The 18,851-nt window shown below is 40.9% G+C and overlaps 1 protein-coding gene across 1 annotated transcript in view; it reads right to left on the bottom strand.

Moving 5' to 3' along the window:
* The window catches only part of LOC108790310 (cAMP-specific 3',5'-cyclic phosphodiesterase 4D), a 276,758-nt gene that overhangs the window by 220,228 nt on the left and 37,679 nt on the right, over window positions 1–18,851 (bottom strand). The window contains exon 2 of the mRNA XM_018560539.1: window positions 2,275–2,466. Within this exon, the coding sequence (XP_018416041.1) occupies window positions 2,275–2,466 (192 nt within the window). The remainder of the gene's footprint in view (window positions 1–2,274; window positions 2,467–18,851) is intronic.

Genomic DNA, 18,851 nt, shown 5'->3' on the forward strand with positions numbered 1-18,851 from the left:
TACCGAGGTTTACACTTTCATTTACAGAGACAGGAGGAAGTATGAATGGACTACAAGTGAGGTGACGTAACCTCACTTGCCCCAGATTGAAAATGACAAGGTCCGCTGCCACGGTGGCAGACAGTACTTGTAGTCTCTCCATTCACAGATCCTGTCAATGGAGTGGGCAGAGCCATGCATAGCTGCGTAAACTTCAAAATGTGACAGGGGCTTGCGGTTGAGAAGAACCCCCGTGATTCAGGAAAGGGGGGATGCTCTATGGGTCTAACTTGAAACATGCTATTAAAAGTAAACATTAAAAGTAAAGTTAGCCTTAAGTGATTGAATGAGAGAAGGATCAGCAGAAAAATTAGTTCCATCTCTCCGTCATCTGCTCTCTCCTCCAACGAGGGTGTAACTCTTTAGCATATGAGCATTGCAGGACAGCCGATTGGCTCCTTGTGCTGCTTCCCCCTATTCCTGTCTAAGCTCTACTGCATATACTGTATACTGCTTTCCAGCTCCCTTGTCCACTCCTCCCATACTCGCCTCCAGGACTTCTCTAGAGTCTCTCCCATCCTCTGGAACTCTTTACCCCAACCTGTCCGTCTATCTCCCACCTTGACTGCCTTTAGGCGTTCCCTAAAGACTCATCTCTTCAGGGAAGCCTATCCCACCTCGACCTAACCACTGAACCTTCACATTCTCAAATAATTCATTCCCACAGCTACCTCCTCATGTATCATTTCCCCCTCCTCTTTCAGATTGTAAGCCCTCACGGACAGGGCCCTCCTTACCATCTTGTCTTGATTTGTACTGTAACTGTAATGTCTTCCTTATATTGTAAAGCGCTGCGCAAACTGTTGGCGCTATATAAATACTATGTAATAATAATAATATATAGACTGTAAGAGACTGATGCCAAGTCCAATTCACATACCTACACTGCTTGCATTAAAGAAAAATGCATGTCATGGTGTATTCATGGTTAGAGAGCTGCATTAATATGCGTCGTTTAGTCCTATTTGGAACATTATTAATGTATTACTAAACTAAGTAAAAAGTCAGAGCGTGATTTTCTTTTAACTTTGGTTGTAGACATTGCTAGGTTTACTTTATTGGGATGTCGTCAGAACTACGTCAGCGTAATGTAATGCCTACAGAAGCGTAATTCATTTTGTGTAAACATAGTAATAGTAGACTGTACACAACACACAGCAATGAGCACTTGTTCTGGAATTAAAGGGAACTGGTCAGGATGAAAATATGGGAGCGACCTTTCCCAAATTGTTTTTACAGTTGCAAACGCAGGGCTGTCATCCTTGTCTGTGCTTGACCACTAGGTGAGGTGCACTGAGACTTCGATAGCTGCATACTTGTTCCGGGACCATGTGTATGTACATCCTTTTCTGCTTCAGTCATCCACTATGTAGTGAAACAAGGATAACGATGAGAGCACTGGAACCTGCGCCTTTAAAACAAGTAAAAAAATGGCATCTCCCATATTTTTAAAAACAGATGCCCATTGAACTCCGGCGGAGCAACTACTATAGATATGTGGCCGGTCCGCAGCCCCATTGTTCCTGGAGGATGTACCTGTATGTCCTCCCATGGCCAACTGTGTGCACATGGTCATAGAGGCCGCTGATACCGCTCTCATTCAAAGGCGGAGAGCAGCGGCTTCAGGCACAGGGCTGGTCGGTCCTGCTCTGTGCCCTGTGATTGTTGTGACTGGTTATAATCCCTTCATCTCTGTCCTAGCACTGTATGTGACCTGTACACTAATCCCTACACGTCCATCTCCCTCAGTTTATGACCTGTACATTTATTGTATCTGGTGCACCATGTTTTAAACCCCTCAATACCAACATGTTTTTTCATTTCCATAAATGTATGGCAAAAAAAGATCACCTTGGAGTGTCTACTTTTCAAAAAGGGGCAATTTTAGGGGTTTTTGTATTGTTCTAGGCATTTTTTATTTGATATGCTTTATAACAGAAAATAAAGGAAACGGCTTTGTTTTGTTTTTTTCCTTTATATAGTAAAAAAAAAATAAGCAGCTAGCAAAAACCACCAAAGGAAAACTGTATATGTCTAAAAAAAATTATATAAAATGAATCTGGGTACGATGCCGTGGCATGGAGTAATACTCAAATCAAACCTTTACATCACTGAAAAATGGCCTAGACAGGAAGTGAGTTTAACATGCCGGTACTGCAGTGGTTAAGATAATAATAATTTTCTGTACATAAGTACAAAAGTAAAAGAGAGAGCTCCGTAATAGTAAGTACTCACATATCACTAGCAATGGAGGAGTTCCTAGACATGGACTTTGGTGAGAGGTCATAGTCGCTGTCTGACCTGTACAAGAACGATTCCCTTCGTTGACTGTGGACAAAGTTTGCCTGTAGAATCAGCCCTGACCCTGGGCTTGTCATGGGATCCAGGGGACTCCGTCCCGATGAGGTGCCATTGTCCACATCAAAGCTGTAACAAGAGCAGATATATATATTAAAGAACAGTCCAAAAAAACAACTTATGAGGAGTCACTGCAAAAAAAGAATACAAATAACATTAATAACAGATGAGAAGAACATTTACTTAGATCTAGATTCGAAACATAACGTCATCAAAACATAACATTTGTAAAAGGAACTCACAGCAGACAGGAATCCTGTAAATTGTGTTGGACACCTGAATATCTTTCTTGGTGGCTTCATCTAGACAACTCTGGTGGGCTGGTCTCATTAGGCAATAGATACTCTGGGCATTTGAGGTGACTTGTACATTGACACGTAGACATCATCACCTCAGTCACCCTTCTGTAATTTTTTTTTCTTTTCCTATTCTAATCTCTCTCTTCCTCCTGTATAAGCCTCCCTTCCTACATTTGCCTTCCAGAAAATGATCCCCCCCACCCCCACCCCCCAGAACAATCACCTTTTATTGCTAAATATTATCCTGCAAGTTGTAGCCCAAAAAAGATGTGGGCCAACATGAATATCTATATTCACACTGAATTTCTAAAAGTTCTATCCCGCTGCTAAAAATAATATCCATCTAGAAGTTTGTAAAATGACTTATTGAAGATTCCCATAAGATGTACTTCCTCAATGCACTGACACAATTTCCCTCAGCCCCGTGTAGGTCTGCAATCAACTAATCGATTCATTAATAATGAGAATAGTTGTCAACTATTCTCATTATCGATTAGTTGGTTGGATCCCCTAGCCCTCTCCTCCACGCTGGGAGGAGGGCACAGCAAGCAGTGGGCGGGAGCAATATCTAGCCTGCTATTGGCTATTGCAATTTGAAATGGCCAATGGCAGGCTGGCTATTGTACCAGCTCGCTACCTGCTGTATTTACATTCAGTTGTCATCTGCGGAATCTTGCCACTGGCAGCTGTCATTCCCAAGCTGAAGCAAGTCAAGCGCCATGTGCTTACAATACAATTATTTAAAAAAAATATAAGGTAGGAAAAAAATAAATTTTTGGTTTCGGGCTGACACCCACAGTGTGATAGCCCGCACTGGAACACACAGTACCGCAATAAAAAAAAATTGTGCATGCAGTTTTATTCTGAAGTAAACTTTGTTTGTAACACTGCATTTGTGTTTTTTTATTTTAAATTACGGATGGTATTTATTTCATTTTTTTAATCCGATTATTCGAAAAAATAATCGGCCAACTAATCGATTATGAAAATAATCATTATTTGCGGCCCTAGCACTGTGAATATGCACTTCCTGGTGTCACCATTCTGACTAAACCTGCCGCATGAACTACAAATCAATGGCTGAACTTCCCACAACTTCCTTACTTTTGTTCCCCATGGTCCCTGGGAATGTTGTAAAGTAGCCACCGCTCCAAGCTCACTCCTGTTATGGCCTACAGTCTCAATGCACATTAGTAAGCTAAACATGAGATTGTAGTGCATCATAGGAATGATCTTAGAGTGGTGGCTACTTTACAGCACCCACAGGGACCATTGGCAACAAAAGTAGCCACCCTCCATAGGGAAGGACAATGTCAGCACCAATTCAGAGATGATTTGAGGATCTACAGCTGAGTGATACACAAATAAGATAGATTTTTGTTAATAGCTAAGGTACTTGAATGAGTTTTTAAGATTTAACATCTGAATTTAGTGTCACTTTATACAAGTCAAGCACATGGGAGGACAGTTACAGAGAAATGTCACGATGGTGCTCTATCTGAATTTGTCATAAGATCAGTAGCTGGTTTGTAACAGGCCAAAATGATCTTAAATGACATTTAGCAAATTATTCCCAGTGCTGCCTCTAATGCCCCACCAATAGTTTATCAGCACTCTACAGAATGTCTGCAGCAAAAAGGCTGTCACGTCTGGCATCACACACCTACAGAAAACCGGTCATTACTGAATTTTAACTTCCTTTTTAGAACTTTGTGGATAATTGGTGTTTAGAAAATGATCCTTCTTCAAACTTGTTATTCACGGATTATATAACTCGAGTTATATTTCATGTTTTACGCACGAGCCACACTAAATGTAACGTGGTTTCTTAAGCAACAGCCAAGGTTTGGAATACTAACAGCATTCCAAAACACTCATTAGGCAGTCGTCTTATCCAAACTGGTAACACCAGCCTCACTGAGAGCATGACACATCCTGCTCAGACACGCTTCTCTAAGACTTCAATGTCAACTAATAGAGTACTTGAGGAAAACGTCTGCCATCTGACGCCATTATATTTTGCAAATGTAATGCTGACCATATTTATTGTTGAAGATTACCATATTGAGGTTTTGTTGATCTGATAAGAGGTCCATCATTTTCCTGTGTTCTGAAGGATCCATAAATATCATACATACATTACATAGCTACATAGTTGTTAAGGTTGAATAATGACACAGGTCCATCCAGGTTAACCTATGTGTGTGTGTCTGTGTAGGAGTCACTAAGAATTTCCATACCCCTTTATATTGTGTTATCTATGGAATTTTTTTTTTAAATGTGTCTATACTCTCAGCTGATACCACTACCTGGGGAAGGGAGTTCCACAACTTCACTGCTCTAGAGAATACCCTACAAAGTTTGAGACTAAACCTCTATTCCTGCAGTCTCAGGTGGTGCCTTCTTGTCTTTTTTGGGGGACCTTAAACGGTTGATTACCTATTCTACCAATTTGTAAAGTGATCAACACTTTGAGCTCCAGTATTTGTTTAATTTGTATGGGCACTGTGCAACATCTCTGTAACTCAATCGCTACAGCTTTTGGTACTGGTTATTCCCATGGTGAGCGCTTGTTTGTGTGATTTGAGGTAAAAACTATTGTTCTTAGTATTTTTTCTTTTCAGGACAAATGTAATGTATTGTAATACTGCAATTTAGGGACTAGATGGGGAGGAGAAAAGACTTCCTATGCTCATTAGCTCCATTCAGTAGCTATAATGTAGTATTACATGTACCTGTTTGGAATTTAATACACTTTGAACTTCCAACATTCCTGCATTGGGACTGAAACTATGTGTTTCTTTTTGTATAATATTTCTTTATTGTTTCTATATAGAACAATACAGACATATAAACATGTAAACATCCTGGTAAAATACTCTCCCAGGGAGAAATCCAATCAAAAACAGAAGAGAAAGATATTAATAACGTCTTCCTAAAACAGCCACCATCAATTTCCCTTCCCATTGGTATTAAAACCATTCTTCCCCCCTAGGGGTCTCAACTAAAAGAAAAGCAGCTATTTTTTTTCATGCTGTTATTTTCCTATATTTTGCCTTAGTTTTGAATACAGTAGGGAAGGGTGAAAACCCTTAAAAGTCAATTTGTTGCTGTTTCTGTCCTGCTGGGGACATTTTCTTTTACTTCCTGTTCCTGAGATGCAACTGGAAGTGAGAAGAAAACTCTTCCAAAGTGAGGAAAATTCTTATTTTCAACACCAGGCCATCTGTCTCTATTGGAAGGCTTCCCTTCTATTTCTCTTCTGGTAACAACAGAAACTTTGGATTTCCTATCACTTTCTGTGTCAGTGACAACGGTCACTAGGATAGAGATGTGAATCTCCCCAGTGCTGACACACACAACAATAAAACTTTACTTAAACTGTAGAGTGCAACTTTTTTTCTTTTTGGATAGAGTGGAGGAGGATTCGAACACCTGTCAGGTTTTTTTTTTGCTGTCTGTGTCCCCGTTAAGGAGATTTACCCTCTCTATTTGTCTTGGGGATTGTTATCACTTAAAGTGAAAGGAATGGAAAATCCAACATTTTGGGTTGTCATCAGAACAGGAATGTGTAAGAGATATGTAACAATCTTCCAATGGGGTCACTAGTTCTGGTGACCCTGCTGATCCCCAGGGATTTCCCTTTCTTTGGAGGGCTTTCCTCTTATTTCCTGCTGTGGATATTGAACAGGAAGTGAAAGGAAATCTGGTCAATGGGACACATATGGCAAAAAAAACCTTCCCTTTATCCAAAACTAAAAAAAAAGTTTTGGTTATAGTTCTACTTTAACTGTGAGGCCAAATACTGAAGTCAGAACAGTGCAACCTCTACCGCTGAAGGGGAACGATTTAGCTTTACTGTATGAACTGTATCTTGCCGTATTGTGATCATCTGTCCTAAATATTATATTGGCAACTTCACAAAATGGAATACTTTGTATTATCAAAACACTTCAACCCCCATGCCCACGGCTGCTGTTGGAACAGAGCAATTATAATATTATTTTAGGATCAAAATTTGTTTTATTGAAAATATAATCTATATATTTCAAAGTTAAAAGAGAAGTGAAAAGTAAATTTTCTGTGTCTAGTGCTAGTTTCAAATCAGATTTTCTGTAGATATAACGTATATATTTCATTCTGTTATCTTTCCAGTATCAAAACATTAACATAATACTTACAGCTGATAAGCACAGCCATACTATAATTCATGAAAACCCTGCAACATTTCCAGCATTAACACTGACGCATATGACAAATTCTAGTAGCTCTTATTTGTGACACTTTGAACTGTATGGTGCTATTGTTGCAACAAATTCATAACAAAATACCACCATATTGGTGAGGAGGAAGTGGAGGTTAAAGTGATATTAAAGCCTAATTTTTTTTACATTTCTCCTTTAAGGAGACCCTCCTTTGCTGGAGGCTGTTGCTTTTTTTCTTTAAAAGTTTCTAATTCCTTGTTTTCTAGTGGCTCCCCACAAAGATTTCCCTCCCGCCCCCTGATATTTGTTACGTTTTCATTACTCTCCTAACCTCTCCAAAATAACTTCTCTGCCTGTAGATCTCCAACAGTTCACAGAAGAGATCTTTGAGACAGTTCTATCAGCGTTACAAAAGGTTTAGGCTAGGTTTAAATATCGTGCACGATTGTACGCAGCGATTGCCTCGCGGCTCCATTGATTTCAATGGTGTTGCATCCCAGCAATCGTGGGTTCACACCTGGGCATATTTTTTCTGCTCGTTTTTTTCGCGTTTTTAGCACGTTTTTCCATTCAGTGAAATGCGCGTTTCACTGGCGGTATGATTTTTTTTTTTTTACCTTATTTTCTCTATTTTAAATTTTTTTTCACTTTCAAACTTCCCGCCGGCTCCACCCCTTCGACGCGGCCACTCGCAAGGGACGGAACCCGGAAGTCGGCAGCCGCCAGAGGACACAGCGGGGATCGCGGACAAGATAAGTCTTACGCTGTATTCCCGAGTGTGACTCGGGGTTACCGCTTTGTTAACCCCGATCCATACTCGGGAATACCAATGGAAACGCACGGAAAAACGCCCCAAAGAAGCTCCTGTACTTCTTTGGGCGTAGGGCGTTTTTCAGCGCGCTCCTACGCGCTGAAATACGCCCAGGTGGGAACCATGCCCATAGGAAAGTATGGGATTTCACTTGCTGGATGTTTTACAGCGCATCGATCAGCTGTAAAACGCCCAGGTGTAAACCAGGCCTAAAAAAAAAAGGTACATGTACCTCTTTTTGCGACACACACCGTGCGGTTTTTTGAACCGCGATCATGCGCAATTGCACGGGTGGTATCACAGCAGGAAACCGCGCAATCTGACTGGTGCAACTGGGGTGCCATCAGAAAATAATGGCACCGCCAACGTGACCGGTGGTGGTGGGCGATTCTGTGACCGTGCTGCCATCCGCGTGGTTTCGTGCATGATTGCCGCGTGGTCACGGATCGCCATAGTGTGAACCTAGCCTTATATACACCTTTACCGACACATACTTGACTCTGTTGCAAGTTACACCATTTGTCACACTAGCACAAGAGTATCTATTATACTATTTATTCTGTTGCCCATGCAGTCGACCCTTTATCTCTTGAGTACAGTGCCCGGAGAGTTCTCTTTACCCTACACACTTCTGGTAGCATCAACTGTGCTTGTGTGCACCCTCTAGCATGCTCACAGTACAGTGATCACACTGTCCATTCTATAGGGTAGATCACAAAAAAGGGGGGGGGGGAGCTAATGAGAGTGGCTCTGTACCATTTGATCACTGTGACCAATTACAGCATCACAGGTGGTAAACAATTGGTACAGTTAGAAGCCAACTCCCACTTTCCTTTTATACACTGATCCGCGTGCTTGCTGATCGTAGCCATCTGGTAGTGAAGGACACAACTAAATGCAATAAGTATCAGTGTCATCCAATAACAGAAACAGTGTCATCCAATAACAGAAACAGTGTCATCATCCAGTACCATTCACCTCTCTCCTGTATATGACAGCTCTCTGATCCATTACTAAGCTCCATGTCTTAACTCTCTCAATACCGGCATGATTCTTTCTTTTGCCTACTTTATAAAAAGGGGTAATATTATTGGGGTTTGTACTGTCCTGGTATTTTTATTTGCTAAGCTTTATAAGAGAAAGTAAGTGAAACATATTTAGTTGTTTTCAAATGTAAAAAGTGGTTATTAAATACCACAGAAAGAAAGCTCTATATATCTAAAAGGAAAGGAAAAGGGTGTTACATGCAAGTAACAAGCAGTTAAAGGGGAATATGTTTTTCTATTATTTTTATTTTCCCGCCAGGGACTCTGTAATAAAAAGGAGGAAACTATCTACTGTTGGCAGGTCCCATGTTGGCAGTATAATAATGCTGGTATTAATATTGTACTGCCTGCCAATATTTGCTTCTACTAAACAAACAAAGCTCTTAATAAAATCAAAAGGTTTTTAAGTCATTTCAAATGCTGATTAAATCACTTACAGTGGATGCTTCTCCTTGATATTTAAAAGTTTTAGTTTCCTGCAAAATCTGTTGGTCCCCTGAGCACTGGTCCTGGCTTCCTGTTTTAGGGCGGCTCTTTACCCTTGCAGGGTCCTATGGGGCCACCATTGTGTGTGCTAGTAAGCTGTGTGTGTCTACAAAACATACAGTCACAGCAAGGCAAGACACTACTGAGCTCCCTGCAAATCCTTTCCCCAGGCTAGTAGATAGGCAGCTACTGGAAACTGTGCTTTCCCTTGTGAGCTTGTACTAGACAGGAAGTTCAGAGAAGCCGAGCTAAGAGAGTTGGAGCTGTTTGGAAACATGATGACTGTAAGTTATTGGGCAAAATGGTAATAAATACTTTGCTGGGCAACATACAGTATATTTGTTTGATCTGGATTTCTAATAGATTTTTTTTTAGAGTTTAATAACACTTTCAATTTTGTTTACATACTGCTATTAAGAAAGCTCCACCGAATATAATTAGGTCTCAGAACACTGCTGGTAAGACAGCTGCATTTCCCAGACACAAGGTCCAGTCACTTCCTCAGTGAAACAAGCCTCTGGTGTGACACTGCCCTAAGGGACATGATATGATTATGAAACAAGCAATTAGAAGAGGAAGCAGTTATGGAATAATTAGCCAGGGAGATTCTAGCACTGAGCAAACAATGACTTTCATCATCAGTAACTCTGATTATTAGATGTAACAGGAAACCTTTTGGTCTTTCCTAACAGTCATGACATCTTTAAAAAATGAGCACTTTCAGATAAAGTACACTTACTCATTTTGCCACCTTCCCCTTCACAGATGCAGATACGTACCAAGATATGATGACCGCGGCTTCCAGGGATTGTTTACATCCGATGCTTGGCCGCATTTGCACAGTAGAGCCCCATAGAAGTCTATAGGGTTCTTCTCCCAGGCGGGAGATGGTGGTAGACCAGCCCCATAGAAGTCTATAGGGTTCTACTGCGCAGGCATGGCCAAAAAAGAGGGAGAGCCGATATGTACCCTTCCTGTCTTAGTGGGTGCTGTAGTAACTTGTGGATGGTGCCGCTTAAACACACGCAGACGTTAAATCACCAGCACACCATTGTATTTTCATCAAAAAATGCCTTTATCAGGTATGTGGAATTCGTATCGCATGACCCCGGGACATGCAGTTCCGGGCGGGTATTTTTTCCCCCCTACATTTAGTCCTGTAAGTATTTATTTTATATACAGACGCATTGTGACTGTAGAACAAGTTAAATAAAGAGTCTCTGTCTGAAGTCAATCTGAGCAGTATAGCACAGTAACTGTGCAGCAGGAAGATGACATTGCACATGTAGTGTGGAATGTCTGAAAACACTTGAACTGGGTGAGTGATACTGAGTGTGTAGCACAGGGGGAAAACATAAAAACCTTGGGCAATTTTCAGGCACCAAGGAAATCTGAATGAAACGTACATTTCTTAGTGATATACAGTTTAAAACTACCCTGAGATTGTTGGATACCAACAAAGGAGACAAGGGCTGTGTGCCACCTCCCTGGAATTCGGCCAGTGCAAGTCCAGGCCTATGTGACTTACTAATACATCATACAGTAAAACAAAGCCCAGTTGACAACCGTGACCCAGCAACTTTACAGAGACCATATTTTACCCTGCCCTATGAGGCACTAAATGTGCTGCTGTACAGTGGGCACCATACCGTGAATTCTTCCATGAAGCTTTATAGTATTCCTCATTAAAGCCTAGCCAGAGTTCTCCAATGTTCTCTTCTTCTACTATAGAAAGGGGAATGATGGTATGCACCCCCAGGTAATAGTGATCAGTCTCTGAGCAACATGGCATGGGGGCGAGGACCTCCCCGCTACCTATGTAAATGCTCATTTAAGAAAGCTGACATTTGCAAACAGCCTTTAGAAGACTGCACTGCACTTTGAAAAGAATTACAATAAAACTTCAGGTAAGATATGGTACGATACAGCAAGTACTAAACTGCATTAATTTCCTTTAGTAACATTTGTAGCAGTGCGAGGTCACTTTAAGATTGCCCCCCTTATTGTTCCGATAGACACAACATTATAGTCTATCAGTGGAATTGTACATTAAAAAGGGTGTCGTAATTTATTTTATTTATTACAGGTATTTATTTAGCGCCAACAATTTTACATAGCGCTTTTACATACTGCACATTTACACCAGTCCCTGCCCTCAGGGAGCTTCCAATCTAAGGTTCCTATCTCACATGCACACAGGCCAATTTAGACAGGAGCCAATTAATCTTCCAGCATGTCTTTAGAGTGTGGGAGGAAACGGGAGTACCCATAGGAAACCCACGCAAGCACAGGGAGAACTTGCAAACTCCTTGTAGATGGTGACCTGATGGAGGTATTTTAAATAAGGAGTAAATGTCATGGGACCCCAACTGTACTCCACACAGGGGCCAGAGATATCTAACGACACTCCTAGCTGATGTGTTCAGTGTTTTCTGCTTTGAAATCACTCCCATACATAACAAAAGTCATATTTGTATTCTACGGGAATGACATATACACACACACAACCTTGATTTCTGCCCATTTTGTGCCATATTTGGCTCTTTGCTAAATCACCTCATTTATAAAAAAAAAGAAAAAAAGTTTGCCACTTGAGTTTTGTATGTGCATCGGCATATTTACACTTTCCAGAGTTTGTCATAACTGTTTTGCAGCATTTTCTGATGTTGCCTGTGAAATTTGGATCTCTAAAATGGTGATCAGAAAATGGAAAGTACACTTTGTCATTTTTTCAAATACTATTCTTTAGTATGTACTTATATAACTGCAATTTTAAAAATGGAACAAAGTAACTGAAAGTGTAATAATATAATATGGGGTTCAGTTATAAAAGTTCCGCACTGCTATATGCCGTTTGTACAGCACTTGCGGCCCTAGATGGCACTGATGAGAATTCCTATACCCGTCAGCGCCATCTAGGGGTGCTAGTGCCATATGAACAGCATATAGCTTGGTAGAGCGTTTATAAATAAATCCCTAAGGTCGGGCACACACGGTTCCAATTTCGTCCGATTTTTAATGAACCGCTCAATATCCGTACCGTGGCTGCCACTGTTGGCACTCGTCCACCTGGCATTCCACGATCGGCTGATTGAAGGAGCCGGTTGGAAAATTCTTGGCCGAATGGAGCTTGTAGCTAATCAACCGCAGGTCGCTGTCACAATACAATGCAAACAGCAGGGGATTCATCCATCAACGCTTGTAAGCATTGATGGAGGAATCTGTTCCATTGTTTTCATTTCTTCAGCCTGCGGGTTAAAAAAAAAACAAAAAACAAACCTGTGTATACCCACCTATTTGTGTATCAATCGGCTGTAGATCCTAAAATCATCTCTGAATTGGTGCCGATACTGTCCTTCCTTCTGGAGGGGGGCTACTTTTGTTCCCCATGGTCCCTGTGTGTGTTGTAAAGTAGACACCACTCCAAGCTCCCTCCTGTGATTGACTACAATCTCAATACAAATTAGTAAACTAAACATGAGATTATAGTCTATCGCAGGAGTGAGCTTGGAGCGGTGACTACTTTACAACACACAGGGACCATGGGGAACAAAAGTAGCCACCCTCCAGAAGGAAGGACAGTGTTGGCACCAATTCAGAGATGATTTGAGGATCTACAGCCGAGTGACACAAATAAGATACTTTTGTTAATAGCCAAGGTACTTGGATGCATTAAGAATGTAACTCCTGAGTTTTTATGTCACTTTAAGTGTTCACAATAAGGCAAGAGAAAAATGAACTTAGAAAACACATAAAAATTGAAAGTGATCATTTCAGACTTCTGTATTTTTCAACCTGGTCCAAAATCATTGCAAAGAGATCGCAACGGTAAAATGGTGGAAAGACTGGTTGAAAATGTCACACTGAATAGTTAAACAATCAGTTTGCTATGTGTATGAGTCTGACTAGCATTAAACAGAACCACTGATATATATTAACAACAGACAAGGAGACAGCAAAGTGTCTGCCAGGATTCTGGATGTTGTTCTGAATTTTAGAACTTTTACTTTTCCTAAGTTTATATTTTAGCCAACGACTGCACAGTATTCTCTGGGCTTTGAGCTATTGGTAAATAAACCAGCTAAATGTTATCTTTGACTCATTCCAAACACTAATCCCTATGACAGGCAGAGAAACAATACAGTGCCTTCATGTTATGAAATAGGCGTCTTTGTGTACAGTATTTCCTAGTCTCTGGGATACAGAAAATTCATTAATACAAAGACGCTCCAATCAGTAGAGCTGACTAAGAGTCTGCACCGGCAGAAAGTACGTCAGAGAATGAAGAACTTGGTTTTAGCCAACAATTCATTTAATTTCATAGAATGAAGGAAGCATTGTGGCTGATGGCTGGCAGTCTGATGAACACTTGTTTTTAATATTATTGTTATACTGGATTTATATATCGCCAATAGTTTGTGCAGTGCTTTACAAAATGGAGGGAGACAGCAGAGTTACAATACGAATTCAATACATGAGGGTAAGGAGGGCCCTGCTCATGAGACATTGTGAGGTTTTAAAAAAAAATGTTTTTATGAATGCTTGCAGTGGGGTTCCCCCTGGTGAGTATAACTTTTTTAATTTTGACCCTAAGCAAAAACGAGCACTTCACCCTTGCAGTGTGGAGATAGCCCCACGGCAAGGGTTAATAACATTTTTACTTCTTTAAAAAATGGTTGGAAGGTAGACATGTATTTCTAGAGTTCTGTTTATAAACAGTGCAGCAGAAAAGCACATTTGGGAGGCTAAAGTGCATATGAATGGCTGTGATCTAAGCTGTCATTGGATCATAGTCATGATGTGCAGAGCCAGTCACAGTGGCATTATACTTTATGGTCTCTGTGAACCAATCAGAGACATCATAAATGTAAGTACTAGTAATGTTTACAACATTCAGCCTATTAACAACAGAGGACACTCCCCTTTTTCACTTGCAAATGGAATGAAGTATAGGGCTGCAACCAATGAATATTTTCATAATCGATTAGTTGGCTGATTATTTTTTCGATTAATCAGATTTAAAAAAAATGAAATAAATACCATCCTTAATTTAAATTGAAATACACAAATGCAGTGTTACAAACAAGGTTTACAACTGCATGCACAATTTTTTGCAATCGTACTGCACTGGAACGCACAGTATTGCGGTACCGTGCGTTCCAATGCAGGCGATCACTCTGTGGGTGGGAGGTGCTTTTGGGGTGCCATTGAAATGAATGGCCCTGCAATGCACCTCCGGCAGCAGAATTTGTCAGGCTGAAGCCGAAAATTACTTTTCCCCACCTTTTATAATTTATTTATTTTTTAAATAATTGTATTGTAAGCACATGGCGCTGGAATAGCTTCAGCCAGGGAATGACAGCTGCCAGTGGCAAGATTCGACAGACAGCAGCTGAATGTAAATGCAGCAGGTAGTGGGCTGATGCAGAAGCCAGCCTGCTATTGGCCATTTCAAATTGCAATAGCCAATAGCAGGCTGTCTATTGCATCCGCCCACTGCTTGCTGTGCCCTCCACCCAGCACAGAGGAGAGAGCTAGGGGATCCAACCAACTAATCGATAATGAGAATATTTGCCAACAATTCTCATAATTGATTTCTATTGATTAGTTGGTTGCAGCCCCAATGAAGTGTTAGTAAACCCAGGCAGAAAGGAGGATTGTGGTAGATGAGGTAAATGTGGAGGGTCAAGTAACATGACGGCCAATGATTGTGGGATTGTTTTTTCTTTGGGTGGATGGGAGAGGGGGGTTAAAGCTCCACCATCCACCAAAGGTTGTGGGATTGTTTGTATGGTTTTCTTTTTGGCGGGGGGTTTAACATGCCACTGACCACCAATAATTGAGGGATTGCATTTTTAAAGGTAAAGAAATGATAGGTAAATGTAAGCAAAACCAAATGTTTCTGATATATAGTACCACCAGAAAAAGCTCTATTTTGTCTAAAACAATTTACAAAAACTATTATTTGGCTAGAGTGTTGCATAACCAAGTAGAGCACCAAAAGCTGAAAAATGGCCTGGTAATGAAAGGGTATATACGGGCTGGTATTCAAGTGGTTAAAGGAGTTATGTTCTTTATTTTGACATGAAACATCTCAATGTTTTATCCGATTCAGGGTGGTGCCTCGTACATCAGAGAAAGGATAATTATAGACAAGATGCTTCTAGAAAAGAAAAGAGGTTGCAGAGATTTTAGAAGCAGAAGCCCTTTTCCATCCAATAATTCCATGTACCATACTTGGCCCAAGAATGTCTTCTGGCTTGTAGTGCATTCAAGAGCTTGCATCCCTCAAAACTGCAAAAAAGGTCCCTTAAAAAAGAAGCTTCTAATATGATGTTTTTAAACAAAAAAGCCTAAAACATAAATGACCAGTTAAACCTACAAGTGTTTATCTAGTGCCCATAATTCCGTGTTTTTCCTAAAATGACATTCAACTTGAGAAGAAAATATTCGAATAACGCCTCCATTCTCACAGAACAAACGTACATGGAGTATCACAGAACGAATAGATCTGGGAAAATTCTTTTATTAATACACCCTTATGAGTTTGGAGATATTTATGAGTACTTCTTGTTCACTGCTCCAGATTCCGTACACACTTCCTCCTTTGGTACATGACTAACAAGGATGATAAATCTTTACAGTAATCCGTCCAGAATCCAAAGCCGGAGAGATTTATTTTTATGCCCAGCACCAACCAGCATCGCCAGCCATTAATTTATATATACAAAACGTCATGCCACACCGTGTCCATCCAAGTACACTATTTTTCATAATAAATATGAAGACCTTCCTCTAGCATCCAGTATAATTATTCCTTCTTCACTTCAAAATCTTCTTACTGTAAAAGTCCACCGCCAAGAAAATGTTTAGAAAATTTTATTTAGATATATGACTTATTTTAACGCTACCATTTTAACTCCTTACACTATTGTATTATTACAGCTTTTTTCCCAGGGGTGCAACAGAAAATCACTTAGGGTGTGGGACCCCACAAAGTGATTCACTGTGCACTTGGTCACGACACCATATTCCTATTTTCTGCACATCTCCTCCGAGACAGGCCTTTTGGCTAGTCTGGAGCAATATATTTTGCACTCCGGCCCCTAAGGCCTGTCAGAGTGGTGCACTGGCACTTTAGATTTATTTATCGCACTATATCCACGATTGGAACTTTTTTATTTTCCTTTTTGACCCACAGATGCAGCGGGTGCAGGTTCCTTCGGTGCCTGTTCCTGACGCTGGGAGGAGATTCTGTGCCCTTATATAGGGTTCTCTGTCTCCTCAATTCAGGAAAGGGAGAGAATCTGATGGATGCTGCAAATTGAAAAACCATGAGGGCATATTGCCATCAGTATCCTTTGAGCCAAATAGCTGCTTTGGACTGAAGAGTGAGATTTAGTTTTCTAAGCCTACAATTATTTGTCAATGTAAAACGTCTTATCCTAGAACATAATTTAACCTTAAAAATGAAGTCATTGTGTAATGTATTGCTATTACATATTCCACTGTCAACCTCAATTGTAATGTTCTCCAGTGAATATGAGATTAAAGGGGAGTGAAAAACACTTGTCTCCATAATTCAAGCCTATTGATCGGGAAGTCAGCAAACACACAACACTGATTGATGACTTCCTGATCCTCTCCCTGCAGAAAGCAGTGATTGCCAGTCACCGCTCCCCGCACGGATTCCCCCCCTCCCCTCTCCATTTCCCCAGCACTGACTGGAGGAACAGACAGGGGAGGGCATAGTTGGCTCTGCCTCTAAATAGGCAGGGCCAGCTGTCAATCAGCCAGCGGGGTGGATCTTGATACTATTGTCAGGATCCATCCCAGCTGTGGATCAGCCCTGCTTGGGTCACCGGGGGACACGGTATATGTCCTCCCGTGGCCCTGAAGAGAACAATGGGCAAAAAAGGATGCCCCATAGTTCTCCTTTAAGAGGAATTTCACTTTAGGTGTATGCAGGTTGTTGAATATAGTACAATTTATATAGATATGTTGCATTTTTTATGTGGGTTATCTTATTTTTCTTTTTTTTTTTAAATCATATTTGTTATTTTTATTTTTAGTAGTTATTTTTTGAGCAATGTTTAAAAGGAATCAAATAAAAGCCTGTTTATTTTTAGGATAAAGTAAAAAAACAGAAGATATTACTGTATATGTTAAGAAGCCAACATGTGAAAAAATGACAAACATTTAGAAAATTGGCCTCTGGACATTGACAGAACATTTATTATGAAAAGAGATCAGCGGAGATTGGTTCCCAGCGACTTGCATTGAGATGGTGACCCCGAAGGTTATGGTGCCGAGGAGTAAGATGGTGCAAGGCACTGAGGGTAACATACGACCTCCCAGCATTTTTTTGTTACATGATCCTTTACCAGTTAATCCTTATACCGTCAATTCATCTTCTCTGTGTTAGTCTGAGCCATCCACTGGAACATACATATTCGCTCTAACTATATTTAGAGACTGTGAGGGTTTTGTAAGCAGGAAGGGAAATTATGGGAGTTATAGAGAACATTTTTTTCTAGAATCTATAAAGGAAATAGCAGCTTCTGTTGAAATATTTTAAAATTAACCTGAAAATACACAGCGGATGGTTAGATGATAGACAGACAGACAAGACAATACTATATGTGCACTATACAGGGATGGAGTATGGCACATTTCTGTTTGAAGTTGGGTAAGGATATCACATTAGGTGAGATGTAAGGAGGCATTCAGAGGATGAAGCACGGGAAGGGGATAAAGCTAATATTTAGTGAAAACACAGGAGTGGCACAATGGCCGAGGGGGGGGAATCTGTCTGTCACTGACTGTTGCTGGTTGTGGATGTGTGGATTCTTTGTGCACCTTTGTTGTACACAGTGAACTTCCTAGTTTACCTTTCTTGGTCCATGCACCTATAATTAAACTGCTGACATTCTGCCTATTGTTGTTGCACCCAGAGGCGTAACTAGAAACCTCAGGGCCCCGATGCAAGAAACTATTAAGCCCCCCCCCCTCCCCCATCAAAAAAAAACATGATTTTGATACCTATTTTTTTTAAATATATTAAATAAACTGTATGAGGGGGATTTATCTAAAACTGAAGCAGAAGTATCTGGAGCAGTTGCATATGGCAAGCAATCAGTTTCTCTCTTCAGTTTTTTTCAGTTAAGGTTTAAAAATAAAAGGTGGATGCTGATTGGTTGCCATAGGAAACTGCTCCAGATTCTGTCTGCTCCAGTTTGATAAATTCCCCTCTGTGTATGTTATGACTTTCAGGGCTAGTTCACACCAGTTCCAGCGCGTTCCGGCCCGATTCGGTAGTGGAACGCACTGGTTTGCATCCCGGCCGCCTCACTGCGTTCTGGGGTGGGAGGGGGCGTGTTGTTGCATTAAAGTCAATGGCAAGGCAGGTACGCCCCCCGGCCGCAGTGTGATCTCCCGCATCGGAACACATGGGGTTCTGGTCTCTCTGGGCCCCCCCAAACTGTCGGAACACCAGGGTCAGGTCGCAAATGCGACTGATGCAACCTTGGTAGTTTCGCCAGTGCACTTAGTATTGGGGCATTTTCACAGCCTCCTCTCCCCGCACAGCCGGCCCGTACATGCTACT

The sequence above is a fragment of the Nanorana parkeri genome, unplaced genomic scaffold (assembly GCF_000935625.1).
Source record: "Nanorana parkeri isolate BGI_ZX_2015 unplaced genomic scaffold, ASM93562v1 scaffold463, whole genome shotgun sequence".
Taxonomy (NCBI): domain Eukaryota; kingdom Metazoa; phylum Chordata; class Amphibia; order Anura; family Dicroglossidae; genus Nanorana; species Nanorana parkeri.